General features: G+C 43.3%; 1 protein-coding gene and 1 long non-coding RNA gene across 15 annotated transcripts in view; one reads left to right on the top strand and one right to left on the bottom strand.

Annotated features, from left to right (window-relative positions):
- LOC125965553 (uncharacterized) overlaps window positions 1–25,640 on the bottom strand; it is a 943,317-nt gene that overhangs the window by 829,222 nt on the left and 88,455 nt on the right. The window lies entirely within an intron of this gene.
- PHACTR1 (phosphatase and actin regulator 1) overlaps window positions 1–25,640 on the top strand; it is a 548,258-nt gene that overhangs the window by 453,101 nt on the left and 69,517 nt on the right. For 10 of the 14 annotated variants that reach the window (XM_033434884.2, XM_033434879.2, XM_033434878.2 and 7 more), the window contains 2 exons: window positions 10,197–10,364; window positions 12,463–12,666. In XM_033434884.2, the coding sequence (XP_033290775.1) occupies window positions 10,197–10,364; window positions 12,463–12,666 (372 nt within the window). The remainder of the gene's footprint in view (window positions 1–10,196; window positions 10,365–12,462; window positions 12,667–25,640) is intronic. The other 4 variants (XM_033434886.2, XM_033434887.2, XM_004273562.4 and 1 more) reach the window with 1 other exon arrangement.

Raw genomic sequence — 25,640 nt, 5'->3', positions numbered from 1 at the left:
TGTCTCCATACAAATTTTTTTTTTTTTTTTTGCGGTACACGGGCCTCTCACTGTTGCGACCTCTCCCGTTGCGGAGCACAGGCTCTGGACGTGCAGGCTCAGCGGCCATGGCTCACGGGCCCAGCCGCTCCGCGGCATGTGGGATCTTCCCGGACCGGGGCACAAACCCATGTCCCCTGCATCGGCAGGCAGACTCTCAACCACTGCGCCACCAGGGAAGCCCTCCATACAAATTTTAAGATGATTTGTTCTATTTCCATAAAAAATGCCATTGGCAATTTGATAAGGATTGCATTGTATCTGTAGATTGCTTTGGGTAGTATAGTCATTTTCACAACATTGAGTCCTCCGATCCAGGAACATGGTATATCTCTCCATCTGTTTGTATCATCTTTAATTTCTTCCTTTAATAGTTTTCTGCATACAGGTCTTTTGTTTCCCTAGGTAGGTTTATTCCTAGGTATTTTATTCTTACTGTTGCAATGGGAAATGGAAGTGTTTCCATAATTTCTCTTCCAGAGTTTTCATCATTAGTGTATAGGAATGCAAGAGATTTCTGTGCATTAATTTTGTATCCTGCAACTTTACCAAATTCATTGATTAACTCTAGTAGTTTTCTGGTGCATTTTTAGGATTCTCTATGTATAGTATCATGTCATCCGAAAACAGTGACAGTTTTACTTCTTCTTTTCCAATTTGTATTCCTTTTATTTCTTTTTCTTCTCTGATTGCCATGGCTAGGACTTCCAAAACTTTGTTGAATAGTAGTGGCAAGAGTGGACATCCTTGTCTTGTTCCTGATCTTAGAGGAAGTGCTTTCAGTTTTTCAGCATTGACAATGATGTTGGCTGTGGGTTTGTCGTATATGGTCTTTATTATGTTGAGGTAGGTCCCCTCTGTGCCCAATTTTGGAGAGTTTTTATCATAAATCGGTGTTGAATTTTGTCAAAAGCTTTTTCTGCATCTAGTGAGATGATCATATGGTTTTCCTTCTTCAGTTTGTTAATATGGTGTGTCACATTAATTGATTTGCATATATTGAAGAATCCTTGCATCCCTGGGATAAATCCCACTTGATTATGGTGTATGATCCTTTTAATGTGTTGTTGGATTCTGTTTGCTAGTATTTTGTTGAGGATTTTTGCATCTATATTCATCAGTGATATTGGTCTGTAATTTTTTTTTTTTTGTAGTATCATTGTCTGGTTTTGGTGTCAGGGTGATGGTGGCCTCATAGAATGAGTTTGGGAGTGTTCCTTCCTCTGCAATATTTTGGAAGAGTTTGAGGAGGATGGGTGTTAGCTCTTGTCTAAATGTTTGATAGAATTCACCAGTGAAGCCATCTGGTCCTGGACTTTTCTTTGTTGGAAGATTTTTAATCACAGTTTCAATTTCATTACTTGTGATTGGTCTTTTCATATTTTCTGTTTCCTCCTGGTTCAGTCTTGGAAGCTTATACCTTTCTAAGAATTTGTCCATTTCTTCCAGGTTGTCCATTTTATTGGCATAGAGTTGCTTGTAGTATTCTCTTAGGATGCTGTGTATTTCTGCAGTGTCTGTTGTAACTTCTCCTCTTTCATTTCTCATTTTATTGATTTGAGTCCTCTCCCTCTTTTTCTTGATGAGTCTGGCTAGTGGTTTATCAATTTTGTTTATCTTCTCATAGAACCAGCTTTTAGTTTTATTGATCTTTGCTGTTGTTTTCTTTTTCATTTATTTCTGCTCTGATCTTTATGATTTCTTTCCTTCTGCTAACTTTGTGTTTTGTTTGTTCTTCTTTCTCTAGTTCCTTTAGGCATAAGGTTAGATTGTTTACTTGAGATTTTTCTTATTTCTTGAGGTAGGCTTGTATAGCTATAAACTTGCCTCTTAGAACTGCTTTTGCTGCATCCCATAGGTTTTGGATTGTCGTGTTTTCATTGTCATTTGTCTCTAGGTATTTTTTGATTTCCTCTTTGATTTCTTCAGTGATCTCTTGGTTATTTCGTAACGTATTGTTTAGCCTCCATGTGTTTGTGTTTTTTTATGTTTTTTTCCCCTGTAATTCATTTCTACTCTCATAGCGTTGTGGTCATAAAAGGTGCTTGATATGATTTCAGATATTTTAATTTACTGAGGCTTGATTTGTGACCCCAGATATGGTCTATCCTGGAGAATATTCCGTGCGCACTTGAGAAGAAAGTGTAATCTGCTGTTTTTGGATGGAATGTCCTATAAATATCAATTAAATCTATCTGGTCTATTGTGTCATTTAAAGTTTCTGTTTCCTTATTTATTTTCATTTTGGATGATCTGTCCATTGGTGTAAGTGAGGTGTTAAAAGTCCCCCACTATTATTGTGTTACTGCCGATTTCCTCTTTTAAAGCTGTTAGCAGTTGCCTTACGTATTGAGGTGCTCCTATGTTGGGTGAATATATATTTATAATTGTTATATGTTCTTCTTGGATTGATCCCTTGATCATTATGTACTGTCCTTCCTTGTCTCTTGTAACATTCTTACTTTAAAGTCTATTTTATCTGATATGATTATAGCTACTCCAGCTTTCTTTTGATTTCCATTTGCATGGAATATCTTTTTCTATCCCCTCACTTTCAGTCTGTATGTGTCCCTAGGTCTGAAGTGGGTCTCTTGTAGACAGCATATATATGGGTCTTGTTTTTATACCCTTTCAGCAAGCCTGTGTCTTTTGGTTGGAGCATTTAATCCATTCACATTTAAGGTAATTATCGATATGTATGTTCCTATTACCATTTTGTTAATTGTTTTGGGTTTGTTTTTGTAAATCCTTTTCTTCTCTTGTGTTTCCCACTTAGAGAAGTTCCTTTAGCATTTGTTGTAGAGCTGGTTTGGTGATGCTGAATTCTCTTAGCTTTTGGTTGTCTGTAAAGCTTTTGATTTCTCCATTGAATCTGAATGAGATCCTTGCTGGCTAGAGTAATCTTGGCTGTAGGTTCTTCCCTTTCATCATTTTAAGTATATCATGCCACTCCCTTCTGGGTTGTAGAGTTTCTGCTGAGAAATCAGCTGTTAACCTTATGGGAGTTCCCTTGTATGTTATTTTTCATTTATCCCTTGCTGCTTTCAATAATTTCTCTTTGACTTTAATTTTTGCCAATTTGATTACTATGTGTCTTGGTGTGTTTCTCCTTGGGTTTATCCTGTATGCGATTCTCTGCCCTTCCTCGACTTGGGTGGCTATTTCCTTTCCCATGTTCGGGATGTTTTCGACTATAATCTCTTAAAATATTTTCTCTGGTCCTTTCTCTCTCTCTTCTCCTTCTGGGACCCCTATAATGCGAATGTTGTTGTGTTTAATGTTGTCCTAGAGGTCTCTTAGGCTGTCTTCATTTCTTTTCATTCTTTTTTCTTCATTCTGTTCCGCAGCAGTGAATTCCACCATTCTGTTTTCCAAGTCACTTATCCGTTCTTCTACCTCAGTTAATCTGTTATTGATTCCTTCTAGTGTATTTTTCATTTCATTTATTGTATTGTTCATCTCTGTTTGTTTGTTCTTTAATTCTTCTAGGTCTTTGTTAAACATTTCTTGCATCTTCTCGATCTTTGCCTCCATTGCTTTTCCGAGGTCCTGGATCATCTTCACTATCATTATTCTGTATTCTTTTTCTGGAAGGTTGCCTATCTCCACTCCATTTAGTTGTTTTTCTGGTGTTTTATCTTGTTCCTTCATCTGGTACATAGCCCTCTGCCTTTTCATCTTGTCTATCTTTCTGTGAATATGGTTTTTTTCCCACAGGCTGCAGGATTGTAGTTCTTCTTGCTCCTTCTCTCTGCCATCTGCTATCCTAGTTTTAAAGTTTTAGTTTTTTAATCTGTGTGAAATTTATTGCAATAATGCTTCAATATACAGCTGTAAAGCAATTCTTTATACTCATATTCAACTATTGTTTATCAAGTAAGCAATTCTTATCCAACTAGAAATACACTTCTAAGCATAGGATTTTATATAAACCATAGTGCATATCCTAGAAAATCAAATTCGGTGGTGAGCTTATTACTGAGTCCAAGCTTGTACCGCTTGCTGTACAACAGGCCAATAAATTGAGAGACAAGTTGTTAGGGCAAGGAATAGCAACTTTATTTAGGAAGCCAGCAGACTGAGAAGATGGTGGACTCGTGTCCCAAAGAACATCTTCCCCAAGTTGGAATTCAGGCTTCTTTCCTACTCAAAGGGGGTAGGGTGTGTAGTTGGTTGGTGCAAACTCCTTGGTGCCAGAATCCTTTGTTCTTGCAACTGTCCACATAGGTCCACATCCTATTACAATGTTCCTGTAAACCTCCAAGACAAATGTTGTTCTCTGTTCTGAAACTTTTTAACTCTTTATGATTGGAAGAATGTTACACCTTTAATGGTCAGAGTCTTGAGAATGGGCTCTCCTGTGTATCTCCTTACACCTTTAAAGGTCAGGGTCTTGAGAATGGGCTCTCTTGTATATTTCAGGTGCTAGGCGACATTCTTCACTTGTAGCAAAAGCAATGGAATACAAAGGTTAAAAGAAACAGATCCAGTATGGAGTCAGATTTGTTCTTCCCTATTACAGGCTTAAGTTTATATTAAAGTATTTTTGGTTTTCAGAATTAAAATTGAGACTCTTTTGTCTTAAGCTTCAAAGGGCCATGATCCCTGAGCTCTCTCAGAACAAAATGTCTAACTTTCATGCAATTTTTACAGAGTAGAAACTGTTATCATGGAGGTATCCAGGAGAACCCGAAAGGATTCCTGTTGCCCATTCCCCATGGCAACATTCATCTACTTATTAGAAAAAAAAACACAACTTGTTAACCTTAAGCTTTGAGAAATTAAATTGATCAGTAGTTGATGTCAGTCGCCCTAAAACCGAGAGTATTCCTAAAGCAAAACAATAACAATAACAAAACAAAACTTTTTTGGAATATAGTCACAAAGGTGACATCCAGTGATAGGTGGATGTAATTCCTCAATAAACTGAATTAGAGCAAAAACAATATTTTGAAATATATCTTTTGAGCCAATCCTCTGGAACACAACTTTTATATAGACTGTATTTTTAGAACATTAAGAGAACTTTATGCAAGACAAGATCCTCTGTGTGATCTCCATCTATTCTGAGCACACACATCTTCTACCTTCCTTCACCTCTTATTTTTCTTCATCCATTTCTCAGGGCTTAACTTCTCACTCTTGCTTCTTTTTCTCAACTCTCACACCAGCTAACTTGCACAAATTCCTCCCTGTCTGCCTTTCTGCATCATGTCTTGGCCCACTCTTTCCCCAAGGCATGTCTGTTTTCTCCTTAGCATTTGGCACAATGCCTGGCTTGTGGGAGGATAGGCAGGGCGGGGTGTGGCTCACCTCCAGGGTTTGGAGCCAGCAGACCTGGCAGTAGTTTCTCCATGTATATCCTAAGGAGCTAATAGCAAATCTATTTCTGACGGTTGGCGGTTTCTGGTATGTGATCCCTGTTGTTAATGATCAGATCTCAACAGGTGTTTGTCAGTTGAATGAATTCATTCACTCTCACCTTTCCCTTCACTCTTCTTGATTTGGTGTTAGCCTCGTTGTACCAGAGTCTTCATTTCTTGTGCCCCACAAGAAAGAGAAGACAATGGCCGTGGCCAGTTCTCTGTCTTAATCCATTGCCTTCTACCGCTCATCATTTAAGTCATGACATTGACCCACACTCACTTCTGCATTCTTTTCTCTACCAATTCTGTGACCTGATTTTACCTTTTTAGATATGTCTGCATCTGCCTTACATTTCACTTTTCTTCTCCACCCTATTGCTCTCTCCAGTCCCATTGTCCTTTGTGACAAGTTCGTAATCCATGGTTAGACAATACAACCTCCTGCTTTCTCTTTGAGATTTAAACCAGCCATCTTTGTTCCATGTTAGCCACGTGAACAACATTCCCTGCCCTAAACCTCATCGTGAAAAGGCACTGTTGCTATTCCAGGTTCTCCTGCCTGTCCGATCCTTACCTCCAGTCCAGTGGTTCTCTGAGTGTGGAACCCTGAGCAGCAAAAACAGCTTTGGCATCACGCAAGAAGTTATTAGACATGCACACTCTCAGTCCCATCCCCAAACCTACTGGGTCAGAAACTCTGGGGATGAGGCCCAGTCATCTGTGTTTACTGCCCTCCCGGAAATTGTGATGCCCACTCAAGTTTGAGAACCATTGCCTTAACCCATCTAGTCTCCTGCCTTCTCCCTTCCTCCTATTCACACTTCATTCATTCTAGCAGGAAACGTTTTATGCTTGGAGGTAATTGCACCATTTTGAAAACCATTATTCCAGATAATTTTAGAAGACCATGTAAAACATCAAAATAATTTCCAATACTCAGTGAGCTCTTTCTCGTTCATCACAGCAAGAGGTGGTGATGCTCTAGATAGATGAAAGTACAAATAGTCCGTAAGACTCATTTTATTCAGGAGGGTTAAATTCTTCCTGGGGGGAAAATACAGTTTTTCTCATGATGCTGGTAAACAGAGCTGGCAATAGTAAAAAGACATGGAGAGCCTAAACAGTCTTAAAGATGCAAACTATTTTATATAGAACGGGTAAACAGCAAGGTCCTACTGTGTAGCACAGGGAGCTATATTCAGTATCCTGTGATAAACCATAATGGAGAAGAGTATGTAAAAGGGTGTGTATATATATGTAAAAGTGAATCACTTTGCTGTACAGTAGAAATTAACACAGCATTGTCAATCAACTATATGCCAATTAAATAAATAGTCTTCAGATTAATCAAACTTGGAATTACCAAGCATTAGGAATTCCCAGCTAATTCCTTAGCTTGGTGATGAGTATAAGGAGTCCATTACATTAATGCTTCTACTTTTGTGGACATTTGAAAATGTCATAAGAATTTTAAAATAACAGTTGCTTCACAGTAGCAGCGTCATTTTATCTCCGTGTTATATGAATCCAGTTCAGATTTCAGTTTTGTCACTTCCCATCTTAGTCATAAATGATATTAATAATAAATTTGTACCTATTGCATGGTTTTAATTTATTTCTGCTAGATATGTATATACATATATTTATGTAAGTAGGTAGGTCAATAGGTAAAACATGGTTATCAATGTAAATGTTGAGGAGATGACCAAAAGCTAAGAAATTTGTGTGGTCTGTATATTGCTGCTGTGTAAATCGACCAACCCTGTAGGAAAACAATTTCACAAGATCTAGGTATGTGTCACTAGACATTAAAATAGTAATACACATAAATTTCATTTACTGGAATCTCTCCTAAAGGGGGAGAATTCTAATTGCAGAAAAGATTTTATACAGGAAGGTAGTCAGCAGAGATTTCTGTTTTCATAGTAGTATAAAACACTGGAAATCCCTTTGTGACCAACCACAGAGAGATAACTAAATAAACATGTATATTCATTCAGTATAATTTATTAAATTATAACTATACAAATTATAATGCTTATAAAAGTTTTAAAAAACAAAGCACAAAATAAAATTTGTTACAACTATGGAAAATATTGAAAAACAAATTTTCTGTTAGGGTAGAGATATGATCAGTGTCTTATTTCTTCTTTTTTTCTCCTGTTTTCATTTTTTTAATGAAAATGTGTATTTAGAAATTATGACAGTGGAATTAGCAAGATTGTTTCCTCTCCGAAGTGGTTTGAGCCTTTGTGATTTAGTAAAGGCACTTTTAATCCATAGGGAGCTAAATTTTTTAAGAGTTAATCAGTCCCAAGAGGAGTGAGTAATATTCCTTCTGTTACCACCAAAACTTCTAGCACTAAGCTAACTGCCTTGATGAAACAGAGGTTCATAGAATCTAACGTAATGCAACTTCTGTTGTATCTTTTTTTCCCTGATATTGCATCTATGGTACTTTTAACAGTTAAAATGTATAGCAATCATTCCATCACATCTTTGCCCCAAAGAAGCAGAACATGGCAACAGCCCTGAAACCCCTTCCTCCTCTGGTGGTCTTATCCAAGACTACACTTGGAACATCAAAAATCAAAGTGGCTTCCCAGAGATGTATTAAACCTAATGGCAGCTACATCATTATTCCACCAACTGGGAATTTGAAGTAGAGCTACTTCCCACGGTGTTAGTTTGAACAAGCTAAACCAAAGCATGTTAAGAGGACCAGGGACCATCCATTATGGGACGCTGATGCACTAACGCTCACACCCACAGCCCTTCCCATCCTGCGTACGCTCAGTTCAGCTGTGTACTTTCCATAGCATTGGCCTGAGAGTCTGCACTGCTCTTCTCCTATTAAGAAGTCGTCATATTGTTAATCACAATTATCGTGACTGCTATTACCATTTGAGACACATAAAAAGGCCAAGTGAAAAGAAGGGAAAAAAACCCACAATCTTCAAGAATCAGTGCTTTATATTGTCTGCTTCAGATGATTTTTTGGTGTCCATTATATATATATTTTTTCTATGTTTATAAAAAATTCAGATCAAATATCATATGTCCTTGAACCATATGCTATCTAAAGCCTGTTGTTTTGTAAATTGCTCTGTTGAACATACATTTCATCAGGCCAATTCTAATTGGGGGCAAAGGGGGTGGGCAGAGGAATCTTTTGCGGCCATATTATCACTGTGTATAAAATTAAAGCCTTGGGAGGAACATAGCGAAAGGAAAGGATTATTTATCCAAGATTAACCTTGGAGTCATTTTACTGTTTTATTTCTACAAGTAAATGATCCATCTTCCCATTTTAAGGCAGGTAATTGCTTTGCTGGCTTCTGTGTTTCTACCGAAACATAACTTAGAGTCTTTCGTCTGGATATTTATTCATCTGATTGGAATAGCTTTCAGTCCTCTTTAAAAATTAATTTGACTTTAATGTCTAGTTATCTAGGACTCCCCGGGGCTAGGATGAAATCACACTGGGGGAATTTTGATTTGACAAACAGCCATTGTGCGGGAGCCTTTGATCCTCCACCATGGTGTTAACTAGCTGCCCCTCGTCTTGCTGAGCTTTGAGCAAGGTCAAAGTCTGCACCCCGCCTGGCAGGATCACTGGTGGGCACTGGGAGAATCCTGGCACCTCCCAGAGTCTTTGAGCTGCTGCAGCCCTTCAGCTGGAGCTTAGAGCGCTCCTAAACATTTAGAGAAATTGGATGTGCGCGGAGATAAAGAGAAGACAGGGTGAGTTTTTCCTGGGGCCTTGGTGTAGCGTGTCCTGGTGCTTGTTGAGTGCTTGAAGCCCTTTGCTCTTCGAAGTAGGAATTCCTGACCTGGTTTTCCAATCTCTGAGTCCTGCTCAGGTTTTCCAGGTTTTCAAAAAATTATGAAGAAAAATTTATTTTCATTTCCATTTAAAAAACACATAGAAAATATAGTAGATAATGATTTTTACAAATTTTTAAAAATTGGAGTAGAGTTGATTTACGATATCATGTTAGTTTCAGGTGTGTACAGCACGGTGATTCAATTATACATATATATGTGTGTTTGTGTGTGTGTGTGTATATATACACACACACACATTCTTATATATGTGTGTACACATATATATGTGTACACACATTTTTATATATGTATGTACACATATATACACGCACACATATATATTCTTTTTCAGATTCTTTTCCCTTATAGGTTATTACAGAATATTGAGACTAGTTCCCTGTGCTATACAGTAGGTCCTTGTTGTCTATCTACTTTATATATGGTAGTGTGTATGTGTAAATCCTAATTTATCCCTCCCCACCCCCTTTCCCCTTTGGTAACCATAAGTTTATGTTCTGTGTCTGTGAGTCTCTGTAAATAAGTTCATTCATATCTTTTTTTTTAGATTTCACATATAAGCAGTATCATATTTGTCTTTCTCTGTTTGGCTTACTTCACTTAGTATGATAATCTCTAGGTCCATCCATGTTGCTGCAAATGGCATTATTTCATTCTTTTTTATGCTTGAGTAATATTGCATTGTATGTATGTACCATATCTTCTTTATCCATTCATCTGTCGATAATTAGAAGAATGGAGAGAAAACGGGCATATTGCTGAAGATCACTGGAAATTGTTGCCCTGGTGGTTAGATCTTAAAAGCAAAAGAACAAGTGTAGACTTTCCATACTGGCCTTGATACAGATTGTTCAAAAGCATCTAGACTCATGTAGCAGGCTGTAAGTGTCACCCTTGCCTGGAAGGCAGGCGTGGTCTAACTCTGCGCTCTCCTCGCTCTGACAGACGGGGAGCTCTCCATATCGAATGAAGATGACTCCCTGGAAAACGGGCAGTCCCTGAGCTCCAGCCAGCTGTCTCTGCCCGCGCTGTCCGAGATGGAGCCAATCCCGATGCCCAGGGATCCCTGCTCATACGAGGTGCTCCAGCCTTCTGACATCATGGATGGGACAGGTAATGCCCCTGGTAGACATGGAACTGGTCCCCGGCATGCGGTGTTAGGGGGCTTCAGCCTGGCTGGACTTTGGCTTCTATCTTGAACCACCCTGAACATAAGGATCTCCTGGAAATGGGGATGAAGGTGACCAGTTAGTACGCGCTGAGTGTAAAAATATGGAGGATGTGTCCATTTATTTTTCTACAGTCTTTAAAAACACTTTTATAATCTTAATCTCTTTAAAGAAGATATGTCTTGTTTTGTAATACTGATGATTTAAAATGTCTGTTTTCTAACCCTCGTTTCTGTTAAGGTAAAGCTAGAGAGTCCTGTGCTTCTGTAGGGCACCCGTCTAAGTCCACCTGGTCACAAGGCCCTGGTATTCCTTTGAATCCTAATCCCAATATACCAGTTAATAGTTATATCGATTTAGTAAATTGTGCCAATTTACTATATAAAATCAATTAATGTGTTAATCGTCTACAATTTACCGGTATCCTGCTGACAGATCATTTTGATGCCGTCTGTCACTCCCTCTTTGGTCCAAAGCCCTCTGAGTGGCCGGTCCTCACTCCCTCGCAAGGTTTGCACAATGGTCCTCATTAGCCAGAAGACGGTACCCTCCCAGCAGCCAGTAAGGAGAGGTCCTTGCTGTCAGGAGACAAGCCTGGGGGATGGGGCCTCTGGGAATATCTGGAGTCTGGGGAGGAGGCCACGGCCTCCCCCACACTGTGTGCAAAGTCTGCGTCACGGAACTCAGACGGGAGGCGAGCAGGATGGCGTTTCAGAGTCAGCGCCATGCTTCACTTTGGGACCCAGCGAGTCGCTGCTCCATCGGTGTGTCCAGCGCTGATGACAACAGTGTCCCCTGAGACAGGGGAGAACCTGGTTCCCCTGAGGATTGTGTACAGGGCTTTGACTGCCGGAAACACTGCTACCCAGAGTGGGGAGAGGGAGGAGGGCCAGGGAGGCTTTCTTCCCGTAGCAGTGATGGGGGTGGGGGGGAGAGAGATGCATCTGAGTTGCATTTCCCTCCTCCTCCCCAAGCTGGGGAGATCGTTCCAGCTAAAGCAGTATATTGAGACTTCTTCCCAGCCTTCCTTGTGACATTGGGATCGGATGGATGTGATGGCTGTAGTGAGATCTGTCATCCCAGGGAAGTCGTAGAGTCTCATTCTGTCATTGGCTGGGTTGCCAGCATGGTAGGAGAGCCTGTGCTACCACCCGTGACAGCTCTTAACTGGAGCCGGTCCTGGTCCCCCCGCCCTCCGCCCGCCCCACCATGGGGGAGAGGAAGAAGCAGGCCCGGGGCAGAGCAATGAGAAGTGGGCAGAATCAAAACCAGAAAACCGTGCTTCTGGCGAGTGCAGGAGAAAGGAAGGTGGAAAATGAAAAGGGTGTTGAGTTGGAGCATCCTTCACCTTACCCAGGTGTATCGGAGCTGGCAGGAGCCCCTAAAACTGCAGAGCACTCCCTGGATGCTGCTGCCCAGCTCGGATGGCCCCAAACCTGGAGGAGCAGCCGCTGCCCCAGGCATGTGGGGATCACCTGCCCAGTGTCAGCCTCTAGGCTGTCCTCAGACCCGGGGAGCAGGGACACAAGGAGACCCAGCAGGCAAAAACAAGACCCCGGAATGCATTCTCTCTTCCTTCCCAGCAAAGGGCAAACAGGCCCGAAGGAAGATGCCGGCGTTTGGTGCTGGTGTGGTTCGGAGGGGGCTCCTGGTCCTTGATCCGCTACACCTGCCGTCTGTCGGTTGTCGCTATGGTCCCATGAGTCACATTTTGGAGCACCCGTAGAATCTGCATTATAAACACCAAGGTTGAAGGGATGAAGCCTTGGATGGTTTGAGGAAGTGTCCTCTTCCTTCTTCTCCCTCTTCATCCTTCCAGCTCTCTCTGTTTTCTGTCTCTCCCTCCCCGCTACTTCCCCCACCCTCACCATGGCTTTATTGGATTTCTGGCGTCCTCCCTTTAACGCCCCACTTTGACAGCCTGGGGCAGTCGGTGCTCTGCTGTGTCGCTAACCCTGTCCTGTGTGCCCTCCGGCTTCTGCCGGCTGCACCTGCACTGCGTTTGTGTAATGTCGCTGTGTGTCATGTGGTTGTCCCCTCAGTGTCTGAAGAGAGTCCCTCTGCCAGTGAGTCTGGAGTCCTGCCCCAAGATCCTTCAGCCAAATCCGTCCTGCTCCTGCCCCCCAAAAAACCTGCTGCTTTCCCTGGAGACCATGCGGAGACCCCAGTGAAGCAGCTCTCTCTCCTCAAGCAGCCCCCTGCCCTGCCTCCCAAACCCACTACCAGGATTGCCAACCACTTAACAGGTGAGTCAAGATGTCTTCTGGGGACCCGCAGCCGTGCCTTCCCTTCAAGGGATCCTTTCTTGTGCTTTTTTTTCTTTTTCTCTGGGGCCCGATGCACCTCTTTGGTCAGGTCACTCTGTGGGACATTTGAGGGTTTCTTTGTGTGTCTTGGTACATGCCGTCGTGACCTGGGTTTGTGTGTTCGTGTCCAGAAGCATGCGATGTGCACCTACCAGTCGTAGGCTAAGAGGCTGCAGTCATGTGCATTTGTAAACATGTACATTGGCATTTATGTGGCTAAGTAAAGATTACTTGCCCATGTAGGTGAATTAGATTCACCGTCAAAATCTTTGCAGAGATCAAGAGTAGCGCCTGCTCCCTTCATAATGAGTTTGCCAAACTTTAAATTTTTTGTCTTTAAATAATTCGTCTGAAGCCCAGTGTATTTCTTCTATTAAAATTTATGTCTGTGCTGTTCTCTTTGGGGGGGGGAGAAAAAAGCAAAGACAGTAATTTGCAGAGTATTATGGGAAATGCTTTTAGAGAAGAGCAAGCTGAGGAATGTTGTCCTAAAATAACTCTTTAAAAGTTGAAATATAGTTGATTTGCAATATTGTGTTAGTTTCAGATATACAGCAAAGTGACTCAGTTATATATTTCTTTCAGATTATAATCGGGATTAACAGATACAAACTACTATATGCAAAATAGATACATGACAAAGATTTACTGTATAGCACAGGGGACTATATTCAGTATCTTGTAATAACCTGAAATGATTTTATATTTTCATTGTTCAAGTGTTATTTAACAAATGCACCCACAGTTATTAAATAGAGCATTTAGTGAAATTGCACTTCACGGCACATTAGCACACGTATCGGTCATGACTCTGTGATTTAAGGTTGTGGTGTAATCAGAGATTCAAGATTTCAGAGGGGTGTTTCTCCAACCTTGATAATAATCCCACCTGATACTGATCGACTTACAATATGTTTGCTATTTTTATAAATAGTCTCTATTGATCTCTATATACTTTTGTAAGATGGGATGGGGATGAAAGAATAGTCACCTGTCTTATCATTAAAAACCTGAGGTTCAAGAAAATAAGTGACTTTTCCAGGGCTGGCAGGAATTCTGCAGTAGAGCCGCCGTTAGACCCTGTGTTTCCCAACTCCTAGTTCAATGAATGTTTCCACGGTGGCAGGATGTCTCTCACATGGCACTGAGTTTTATGAGGTTACAATTTAAATATAAGTTTGTGTCAAGCTCCTCTATCAATGTACACATCCATCCAAGTCAGGGTTTGTGGTTCAAAAGAGCAAATTTCCTTCAACACATTAGTAACACTTTAGTGCCCCCAAATTTAACCACAAAGGAAAAAAAGCCCTTGTAAGCCTCCCTCTAAGACATAACCACTGTCCATCTATCATTTATCTAATAAAAATCAAATACTGCTGTACATTTTCTTTTATCACCTGCTTTTTGCTCTCAGTGATGACTTATGAACTGGTTCTCATGTTAGTGAATATCCCACAACGTGATTTTGTTAGCTACGTGGCGGGGATCCCGATTGACATGATGGACCCCTTAAGAGGTTTCCATCTTCCTTGTTGTAAAAAACGCAACATCTCAACAGTGTGCATGTATTTTTATAAGCATCTCTGAGTTTTTCCTCACTTATTCCTGGTACGAGAATTGCTAATTCTAATTCTAGAAATAAATTATGTACGTTTTAAGGGCTGTGTACCTTTTAAGACTTAGATGCCAGATTTCCCTTGAGAAAGATTAAATGTTGAAAAACAAACTCCTGCATATAGTACGTATTTATTCAGCACATCTAACTCTAGGCAGAATACTGCGCTAGGTATCAAAGTGGGTACAAATACATGAGGGTTCAATGTATAAGTATATGATATATATATACGGATATGAATATATATTTTAAATATCCAGAAATAGAGCCCCAGAATAACTACCGTTGGGTATAATACTTGCGGTTCAGCACAATCTGATAGAAGGGTTCTAGGAGAGCCTGAAACTTGAGCTCACCCTTAAAGCATGAAGGACTTTTAGAGAGAATGAGGAGAGCACATTCCAGAAAAGAAGACCTGCACAAAGGCTCAGAGGTGGCCATGCTTCGGGCCGGTGACAAGGAGGCTGAGCTGGGCTGGCGGGTCCGTCTTGGGGTCTATTGAGAGAGAGCGTTCACCAGGTAGGGCATGCGAGGATTTAGATTTTATTCCCGTGGCACTGGAGGGCCTTCGGAGGTTTCTGAGCTGGGGAGTGGGTGGTATGATGAAAACTAGACTTTAAGGTCTACTCCTGGGTCACTGTGTAGAATGAACAGGAAGAGGGGGAGGTTGAAGGCCCAACAGAGAAGCCGCCGAGGCCTGCCCTGTGTCTCGTTCTCCGAAATCACTGGTTGAATTAAATCGAACAATTTGAGGCAGGGAGACGCTTTAAGAGGCCGCTGCAGTTGTTGAAATAGAAACTCAAAGCATCTGACTGATGGCAGTGGGAAGAGAGGGAATGGACCAGTAGACAAGACATTTTCAAAGAAGAATTGACAGCATTTTTTTAAACTAACATTAAATCTAATGTATCTAGTTACCTAATTAATAGACGCACATGTCACCTTCAGCCATGAGCCCAGAACTTGGGTGGCCTGGTATCCGCAGGCCTCTCTTGCTCTGTCAGCCCAGTCTCTCCAGCTTCCGTTGTTCTTTCCCCAAGAGAGCGGGTTTTATCTGTTATCTGTACATCTCACCTCCATAGAGCTTGGGTCAAATGGATAAAAATACATAAAAGCTGACGGTCTTTACCATATTGTACCCGGTAGCCTCTTAAATATGCGGAAGGCAAGACAGGTACAGGGGTGTGTGGACTGCCAGTCTGGTGCTTCCCTTTTGGGTTTAAACTCCATTAGACTTGCTTCATTTTTGTAAGACAGCAATCAGTCATAATGAATCTGCCTCACCATGAGGCAGCCCCATTAACCCTGTTCTCGTACTCATTAGAGGCACCTGGGCCATGTGAGCAGGAATTAATAAGCTGAGAATTCTAGAACTCTTAAGTTGAGAGTTTTAGCATGTTCTCAGTGTCCGTCGTTCTGTTGACATTTTTGAAAGGAAACAGACAACAACTTGAAAGTCACCGAGCATGGCTGGTAAAGAGTGACAGTGGTTACTGGTCCTGTAGATACTGGAGGAAGCGTGAGCCTGGGCGGAGGCTACCTCTGGGTGCGCGATCAGGGAAAGATATGCAGAAATATCTCTGCTTTGGCATTTGCTTCCATTTGATCAGGAAAATCGTAATTAACTTGGAGACTATTTGCCTTATACGTTTTCTCTGTTCTTTAGCCGGATAGAGGGAAGCCCTCTTGCTCTCCCAAACTCCTCTTGTTGTCATCTTCATCCTTCTTATCTCCAACATCAGTATGCACAGCGGCCTGTATCACAGGGTCAGGAGTTGTTGGGTGTCAGCTTCCCTTCCATTCCGGAAGGACAGTGCCCAGCAGAGCTGGTTGCATAACGAATATGATCTGAGATAATGATTCTCAAAACACATCCTTCTTGGAATAATGGCTGACCCCAGAGGAGAAGGGTAGCGGAAGCAAAAAATACTGTCTCCTACTTTTCTAAGTCTCCATCAGTCACCTCTCCAGCCATCCTGGCTCCAGGAGTCAAATGTTAAACATTGCGTGAATAATCCAGTCCTTCTGCATAAGGTACCTGTGATTAGGTAGCCCACAAGTGCCGTTGGAAGGAAGGATAATCAACTTCTGTGACAGCTGAGCTTCACAGTCTGACAGTCACACTTGGGTAATAATGGCAGGCGCCATTTTTGGAGAAATTTACAACGTACCATTTAGTCCTATGAGGTAGATACTATTTTCTTTATTCCTTCCTTTTCATAGAGGAGGAAAATGAAATTCAGAGAAGTTAGATGACTCAGTCATGGTGACGTAGCTAGTGGGTCCAGAGACAGACTCTACCCATTTGGTTTTACCCCAGAGCCCTCCTCTTAACCGTTAGTTTATACCATCTCTACTAAGATACCTATTCTTAAAATTCGTAACAACGGAATCTCTACTAAGAGATCTCCGTTGTGAGATGCTCTAACATCTCTACTAAGATACCTATTCTTGAAATTCGTAACAACGGAGTCATTCGTTTTCTTTGGGTTTTGTTTATTTATTTTTTGTTTTGGTTTGCTTTTTTATTTTCTCTTTGGTTTTTAATCTGTTTAAGAAATTAGAAAATCTGCTTTGTTTGTATAACTCAAAGACAAAAAAACTGTCCAGCCTTTCGAAAATAAGTAACGTTCTTAAGGCACTCGATTATAAAGAGTTTCAAAGAACATGCTAGAAAGAGACAGTCTAAGAATCAAGAATGGGGCCGATCACATGGGAAGCACTTGACCACAGTTAGAAACCGACAGCTCAGCAAAGAAAGGGAACTCTTGCTGATCCTTAGAAACAAGTCCTTCTGCTAATGTGGACGGGCCCAGGGTATAGTTGCACTGTCTTTAGAACCTGAAATACAGGGAAGCTTACTGTATTATCAGAACTGGTTGATTGCTAGTTTCAACGTTACGAAGTATTTGCAACTGCAAATTTCCCTGCCAGACAGCAGCCATGCCCCGTGGTATTTTTTCAGCCCCAGCATGTGTCTAATGAGAATCCTCTCTGCAGAGCTTGTCAAGGTAAAACCGGTATTTCTATTTAGAGCTGTCTCTCTAGTTTTGAGGACAGTGTCTACAGTGAGCTGTTCTATACCCACATTCTGATCTGTAATTTCATTAGGTTTCTCTGTCCCCATTTCTCCTCAATATATCCCACCCCACCCTCTTTGTTCTCCTCTTTCAGCTTCCTCTCCAACCCTCCAAAATCATCTAACTACTTTTGTCTCTGTCCTTGCCTTCCCTCCTGGTATTCTACTCAGAAAGTGCAAGAAAACTGATGATTAGACCATTGAGACCCTGGACCTCATCTGTGCTTTGAAACGGACAAAATGAATCGTAACCCAGAGGCCTCATAAAGAGGTTTAAGGTTCACAATCTCTCGATAACTGCGATTTTGAAGGAATGGGAAATTTGCCTGAATTTACTCTTTATACCCGTTTCTCCATAGTATTCCGGTCTTGATTTTCTTTTCTCAAAATGCAGAAATTCTTTTCTTAGTGCCTCTAAGGGCTATCTATGGATTAAAACATGATTAAAAGGATGCTTTCTGCTCTGACATCTATGATCAAGGCAAAGATTGCAACAAAATACCTTTCTGTTTTTGGAGCGCTGTTAGGTTGGAGATTTAATTCACTTGGCACGTTTCTTTTTGTGGTGAAAACACATAATATAAAATTTGCCACCTTAACCGTTTTTAAATGTACAGTCAGTAATGTTATGTATAATCACATTGTGCAGCAGATTTCCAGAACTTTTTCATCTTGCAAAATTGAAATTCTGCCTATTAAAAACACCCCTTGCTCTTTCATCTCCCCTTAGCCCCTGGGAACCTCCCTTTTACTCCTTGTTCCTATGCGTTTGGCGGCTCTGGGTGCCTCCTGTAAATGGCATCGTACAGTGTTTGTCTGTTTGTGGCTGGCTTTTTTCACCTAGCGTGACGTCCTTCAGGTTCACGCGTGTTGTGGCAGGATTTCCTTCCTTTGTAAGGCTGAATGGCACTGACATTTTGTGTATTTTTTGCACCATGAGCAAAGTGCTCTTCCAGCCCTGATATCATTTACAAAAAGTGTTTTCTTCTCAGAGTTGTAGGTGGTTGTAAGCTACAGAAAATGTTTAATGTGAAGACGTATAAACATGGTTCTAAAGAAATTCAAATAGTAAGAGATCAAATCCTTTGGGAGGAATCAGGAAAAGCATCATGGAGGAGGATGTATGTTTAAGACAGGCCATAAAGATCAGCAAAACTAGTAGGGATGTGGGTGAGGAGCTTTCCAGGAAGTGGGAAGCAGGGCTCACAGAGGCACATGCATGCAAGGCATAGCATGTTCAAGGCATAGCAAATAGCGCAGCTTGGCAGGGATGTGGGATTCCTGTAGGGAAGTCGAGAAAGATCAGGCCAGCAGTGGGTTGAGGGTAACTGTGGAGAACCTTGCAAGCCACAACGAGGTATTTAACTTCGGAGGAGGAAGAGGGCGTCTCTTGTGGCCTTTTAGCAGCATTTGCTTGATGTCAACCTAGCCTGTCTCCTTGATGTTCGGATAAGATGGGTGCTACTGCTGCTGGATGGATTTACAACTGGATGGATGAATGTGACTGGGGCTGCCCTTGGCTCTTCCTCTTGGACGTTGTTTCAGTGTCCGAGGGGTAAGTGTCCCCGGGGGTGGGGGTTTAGTCTGTCTTGTTCCCTGCTGTGTCCTTAGCTAGTGCTGTTCTGCAGGAGGACAGGAGGCCATGAGAGGCATAGAGCCCCGCTGCAGAGGCATTGGAGGAGGAGCTGGATGGTCATTTGCCCATGAGTTCTTGGCAGGACACTTGCTTCTTTAGGAGGAGCTGTGCACATTGTTCTCCGGCTCTGAGTGCTGCTAAAAATGAAATCCGATTCTCGTGGGTTCTGTGGTGTCTGAAGGAAACATGATAACCCAGGTAGAAAAGCAACTTCCCCTAAGGGTAGCAGTTAGAACATGACAGTCATCCATCGGGCAAACTTGTGGTCCAGCCTTAGGTGTCAGGGAGGACACTCGGAATTTCATGGGGATAGGGGGATACCCTGCAGATGGTTAGACCAGCTACCACCATCAGTATAGATGCAAGAAATCTGAGTATGACCTCTGACAGTGAATAAATATCATGCATCAGATGGGTGTAGGGTTAGAGATGAACTGTAGTTGTCCTCATTTGCCTTTATAAGATTTATGGATCTAGGGACTTCCCTGGTGGTGCAGTGGTGAAGAATCCTCCTTCCAGTGCAGGGGACGCGGGTTCGATTCGTGGTCGGGGAACTAAGATCCCACATGCCGTGGGGCAACTAAGCCCGTGCACCACAACTACTGAGCTTGTGCGCCTCAACTAGAGCCCATGTGCCACAAACTACAGAGCCCAGGTGCTCTGGAGCCCATGTGCCACAACTAGAGAAGAGAAAAGCCTGCATGCCACAACTAGAGAGAAGTCTGTGCGCCACAACTAGAGAGCCCACATGCTCTGGAGCCCACGCACCACAACTAGAGAAGAGAAAAACCCGCACGCCACAACTAGAGAGAAGCCCGCGCACTGCAACGAAGACCCGACACAGCCAAAAAAATAAAATAAAATAACATAAAACATTTTAAAAAAAGAAAAAAGAAAGAATCCTCTCTAGGGCCCACATGCTGCAACTACTGAAACTCGTGTGCCTAGAGCCCATGCTTCGCAACAAGAGAAGCCACCGCAATGAGAAGCCCACGCATTGCAAGGAAGAGTAGCCCCTGCTCGCCACAATGAAGACTCAATACAGCCAAAAATAAATTAAGACTTAAAAAAGATTTATGGATTTAGCTTGAACTTCTTGATACCTTCACCATGAATGTACTAACTCTTAATCGGGATATGTAAGTAGTATTTCATTGTATGTGATCTAAATTTACTGCTTAAAACTTCACAGATAGATCCCCTGGTTCCCATGTTCTGAGACCAGGCGAGCATGTGTATGTTTGCCTCCATGACTTTGTGACTCTGATTTGACTCGCTCTCAGCTTTTGCCTGGATGCTCAAGATAGCAGTCCTCCCTGGTGGGCACCGTCCAATCCAGGCTCCTCTCCATTGCCCATTGTGGACCTTCTTGCCTGCCTTTACACCTGTCTCTTGGAAGGCTCGGGTTCAGCCACCCAGTTGTCAATTGCCTGGCCATCTCCTTGCCTGGTCTCCCTGGGAGCACTGACACTAGTCTGCATTGCTGCAAAAATAAACGATAGAATGTGTTTTTATCAATGACTTACAATTTCTAACAAAATACCGATCTTATGAACAGGTGTTTGTTCTTGTGATTACAGAGACATCTGCAGTTTTGACTCTTTGAGAGCAGTTTCCCGACAATGAGTAAGGTGTAGTTTGACTTTTACAAAATCGAATGTAGTTGTGGCAGAGCTGACATGCCCAAGTGACCCAGTTAGCTGGTGAGCCACGCCTCCACTGCCCCGTGTCACCATCTCAGGGAGGCACTCACTTCCCTACTTGCTGTCATCTCCCCAGGTGGCCTTGGGAAGGGTCCATTTAAAAACAAAAATGTGTCTTTGTGGAAAGTGGCTCTGAAACACTCAGGTGCTGGGTATATGATCACGGCCCTCATTTTAAGATTCTGGAAGGTCTCAGGACACAATCCCCACAACGTCAGGTGTTTGCTGAGGTTTCCGTGTGCTGGGCTGGCTTAGGAGAGCAGGCCAGGCTGAGGGCATTGAATACAAATCACTTGATACTCTTCTAGCACTTTCACCACGAGGGGTCAGTCAACATATTTTTGCCTTTCCAGGCATCTGGCCAAAAAAAAAGGCCAGACTACCTTAAAATCCCCAGGATGGCCCAAAGTGATGGGTGGGGCTCCTATAAGCACCTTTCTTATAACCAGGGGAATCTGATTCTGTGGTTTCGTGGTACTGGACTCTTATTTAAGTTCTAAGTACACTTCTTACAGACTCTTCATGTCCTTGGATGGATGCCTGTATCTATGAAAGGAGATCAGAGATTCTAACCCACTAGAACCAGGTGGCAAATGACTGAGAAATTCTTACAACACTTTTGTTCATTAAGACATTAAGTGCTACTATCATTGGCAAGTGTATCTGAATCGTCTATTATAAAGTTATAAATGCTTCTCCAGCTTCTACAGCTGTTGTTAATTTAAGAAGTGAGGAGAGAGGCTAGGGGCGTATTCATTTAGCCCAGACTCACTCAGTGTATAGACTACAGTCCTCTGGCACCAGTCTCAACTACAAAAGTAATCGGGGGTTTTCACTTTCTTGTGTGAAGTCCTAAGCCAGAGGTGTGTCAGGCTTGGAAATATAGCCCCCTTGGCTTTTCTGGCTCTGTGACGTAGATTGGGTTTATTTTTCTTGTTCTCTGGAACTGGTTGTTTTTGCTCTTTCCACTCTATCAGCAGAGACAGTTTTATGAATATACTGCATTCTCGATCAGTCTGGCTGGCAAAGACTCATCCATTTCTAAGTCAGCAAGCAGAGAGCTTTGTGTGTGCCCCAGCAGGAGCAGCCACTATCGTTACAAATGCAAGAGGTAGTGTGTGTCCTCCCATAATCCGTAAATGTCGTGCATCAGAGAGAGGCAAAGTAGGGAGGTGCTATCAAGGTAAAGAAGGCTTTTTTTTTTTTTTTTGCGGTACGCGGGCCTCTCACTGCTGTGGCCTCTCCCGTTGCGGAGCACAGGCTCCGGACGTGCAGGCTCAGCGGCCGTGGCTCACGGGCCCAGCCGCTCCACGGCATGTGGGATCTTCCCGGACCGGGGCATGAACCCGTGTCCCCTGCATCGGCAGGCGGACTCTCAACCACTGCGCCACCAGGGAAGCCCAAGAAGGCATTTTTAATTCCTGGATTTTTAGAGGTAAAAGTACCTGGGTCCCAAGAAGCTTAGCTAAATTTCTTAGCTAATTAATCCCAGAGAATCCAGGTTTTCTGACTCCTGGTTCTGCATCCTTCTCCACCAGCTCTCAGTACTGATGCAGGACTGTGTGCATCAGAACAGCACGCTGAAACCTGGACAACCTTGCCTTTTTCCCTTTGCACAGTGCCATGTTGCAAACGTGGAAGACTTCTAGGATGGTGCCTTGGAAGCCTCTTTGCTCTGCTATTGATTCACTTTCACCAGGTTTTTTCACCCACTTACTGGCAATGGAACCACCACACTGTCGATTTCTCAGCTTCTGTCTCTCCCTCCCAGGCTGGGAAGCAGGTAGACTGTCACAGGGATACCAAGAGTCCTGTTTGTAACGCTGCAGATGTATGTCGCACTTTGCAGTTTACAAAGCATGTCCCCATTATCTTGTCTGACCCTCACAATGACCTGTGGGAGAAGCCCGGAACATATCATATTATTATTATTTCAGAATGAATTAAGACTACATTTGTTGAACTCCTGTTACATATCAAGGACTCTACTGGGGTTTGGTTTATTTTTAATTTTTGAATTTTATTTTATTCATTTTTTTATACAGCAGGTTCTTATTAGTCATCCATTTAATACACATCAGTGTATACATGTCAATCTCAATCTCCCAATTCATCCCAACACCACCTACTGTGGGTATTTTATACTCAGGCCCTCTGCTAACTTGTTTGGGGATTTTATAAAATTATAAAAAGGTGCCCTTTGGCGAAATGAATGACACAGAGCTGCCCCTTCTTCTTGGGTGACTCAAAGCCAGACCTCAGGCTGTATTTCAGCTCACTTATCCCCTTACATGGAGGTTGTGTAGACGTTAATCTGTTCACTTCTCATAACAGACCTATAAGGCGGACAGTGCTGCCTTTCTAGAGATGGGAAAACTGAAGCTCAGGGAAGATAAATATCTTAGGCAGAGCTACAGGGCTTCTTGGTCTTAGAGCTGAGATTAAACTCCAACTCTTCGGGCTTCCCTGGTGGTGCAGTGGTTGAGAGTCTGCCTGCTAATGCAGGGGAAGCGGGTTCGTGCCCCGGTCCGGGAAGATCCCACATGCCGCGGAGCGGCTGGGCCCGTGAGCCATGGCCGCTGAGCCTGAGCGTCCGGAGCCTGTGCTCCGCAAAACTCCCAACTCTTCTGAGTTCTAAGCTCGTGGTGACTTCTCCAGACCATTGTACCCTCAGCCTACAGCAGAAGCCTCTAGCAGGCCCCGCCCAGCCCTCAGAGAGCAAGCACCAGGCTGCCTGTCCTCCAGGAGGCCCTGGGCACTTGTCATTTTGCCGATGGAGGGAGCAGCCTCTTCACAAAGTGGTGGCTCTTAGAGGATGGTTCTCGACTTGATTGTATACTGAGTCCCCTGGGGACCTTGTCATGATGCAGATTCTGAGTCAGAAGGTGTGGGCTGGGCCCTGAGACTCTGCATTTCCTCCCAAGAGGTTCTGCCACAGCTTTTAGTCCATGAACCACACTTTCTTTGATTAGCAGACCCTTTGTGTAGGAGAAACTGCTAAGTTCTACCTTTTCCCACTGCTCTAAAGACATGACGAGGGCTTCCCTGGTGGCGCAGTGGTTGAGAGTCCGCCTGTCGATGCAGGGGACACAGGTTCGTGCCCCGGTCCGGGAAGATCCCACATGCCGCGGAGCGGCTGGGCCCGTGAGCCATGGCCGCTGAGCCTGCACGTCCGGAGCCTGTGCTCCGCAACGGGAGAGGCCGCAGCAGTGAGAGGCCCGCGTACCGCAAAAAAAAAAAAGATGTCATAAGAATATAAAAATAGGTCTTGCCAAGGTACTGCCAATCTGAGCTTCCCAGGCTCTCCTCAGTTATCCACATGTTATAGAAAGATGGGGGCTGCAGAGCTAATTCACTGAAAGTAGACAGTTTCACTTGACTTTAACCTTTTTCTTCATTTCCTCTGTTTGTACCACATCCACTGAGCCAAAAATTATTTGACATGATTCACTTTCCTTCTCTACCCTTATTTAATCGGTGACCATGTGCCGTGAAACAACCGGAAGAGAGATGCAGGTAGGAAAGGAGAAAAAGGGCTTCTCCATGGGCCCTGGCATGTGTTTCTTAGAACAATGAAAGGAACCACCTCCACTAAATTGATCCTGTTGGCCATGTCTTCCTTGCATGTTTTGTTAGAATTCCTGGCATCCACTTGGTCCATTTTTCTGGTGATGAAGCCAAGTAAGTTTTGCTGTGGAAGTAGTGGCAAGAACTACTGTGTGTGCAGAAAGTTGTAGCTTAGCAAGATGGGTGGAATCCATCGTGTATCACTGACCCTTCTTAGGCAGACAATTCCATGCTGCCCTCCTGGCTCTGCTCTCTTCTGCCCAAGCAGATGAGTCCCTACTGCCTTAGACAACCAGACCCACAAATGAAAGAGTCGTGGGTTAAGGGTCCCTGGATGAAAACCCTAACACTTCAGGACACATTGTACTTGCTGGGTCTACGCTATGGCTTCCAAGAGCCACAGGAGTGTACCCTTCAGTAACAGGACCCAGACAGGGGTGCTGAGTTTCTGCATCTCAGCCACTTTGGAATTAGCACTGCCTGCTTTGGTCCTGAACATGGTGACCTTGTGTCCTGTGCTTGGAGGCTCATAGGAACAGGATGAGCTGTCCAAGTTTCTATTTCTGAACAACATGTAAATTTATCCCATAGCAGAGCATCACAGCTTCGGCTCATTCTGTAAACGTGTTGAGCCTCCTGCTAGGTGAGCTGGGCACTGTACGAGATGCTGAGGCTATAATGACAAATTATTCACGGTCCTTGCTCTGTGTGGGAGGAGATAGCTGCGTAAACAGGAAGAACGGTGCAGTGTCTGCAGAGTCCAGGGCTATCATCTGTAAAAAGTGAGAAGATCATAGTGTGTACGTCACTGGCTTGTTGAGGGGATTAAGCTGGTGAGATAAGAAAAGCACTTAGAACACTGTCTGGCTCATGGTGGGAGGGTTGGCAGTATCTATCGCTGTCATCATCATCGTCACCGTGGTTGTTGGCACTGACCTACCACCTGCCCACAGTGGGTCCAATGGCTGCAGAATAGGGGGAGTGATGTAACCCATCAGGAAGGTTCTCAGTGGAGGTAACGTTTGAGCTGAATCTTGAAGGGAGAGTAGGGATTGACCCAGAAGACAAACCAGAGAACTGAGGGCAGGTAACCAAGGCTCTGGGGTTTGAAACATCAGGTGGTTTGGGGAACCCAGCAGTTCAGGAGTGAGGGTGGTTACCTGGGGGTGATGGGGAAGAAAGAAGGCCGATCCAAAGAGAAGGAGGGGCCTGAAGCGCCCTCCTTGGGCTTCTCTGTGAAACAGGAGAGGAAATCTGTGGAGGTGAAGAGCCTCGAGGCCACCAGTGGAGACACAGCAGCCCTTCTGAGCATGT

Source organism: Orcinus orca, chromosome 10, assembly GCF_937001465.1.
Source record: "Orcinus orca chromosome 10, mOrcOrc1.1, whole genome shotgun sequence".
In the NCBI taxonomy this organism is placed as follows: domain Eukaryota; kingdom Metazoa; phylum Chordata; class Mammalia; order Artiodactyla; family Delphinidae; genus Orcinus; species Orcinus orca.
This window is presented reverse-complemented; position numbering and strand designations above follow the sequence as displayed.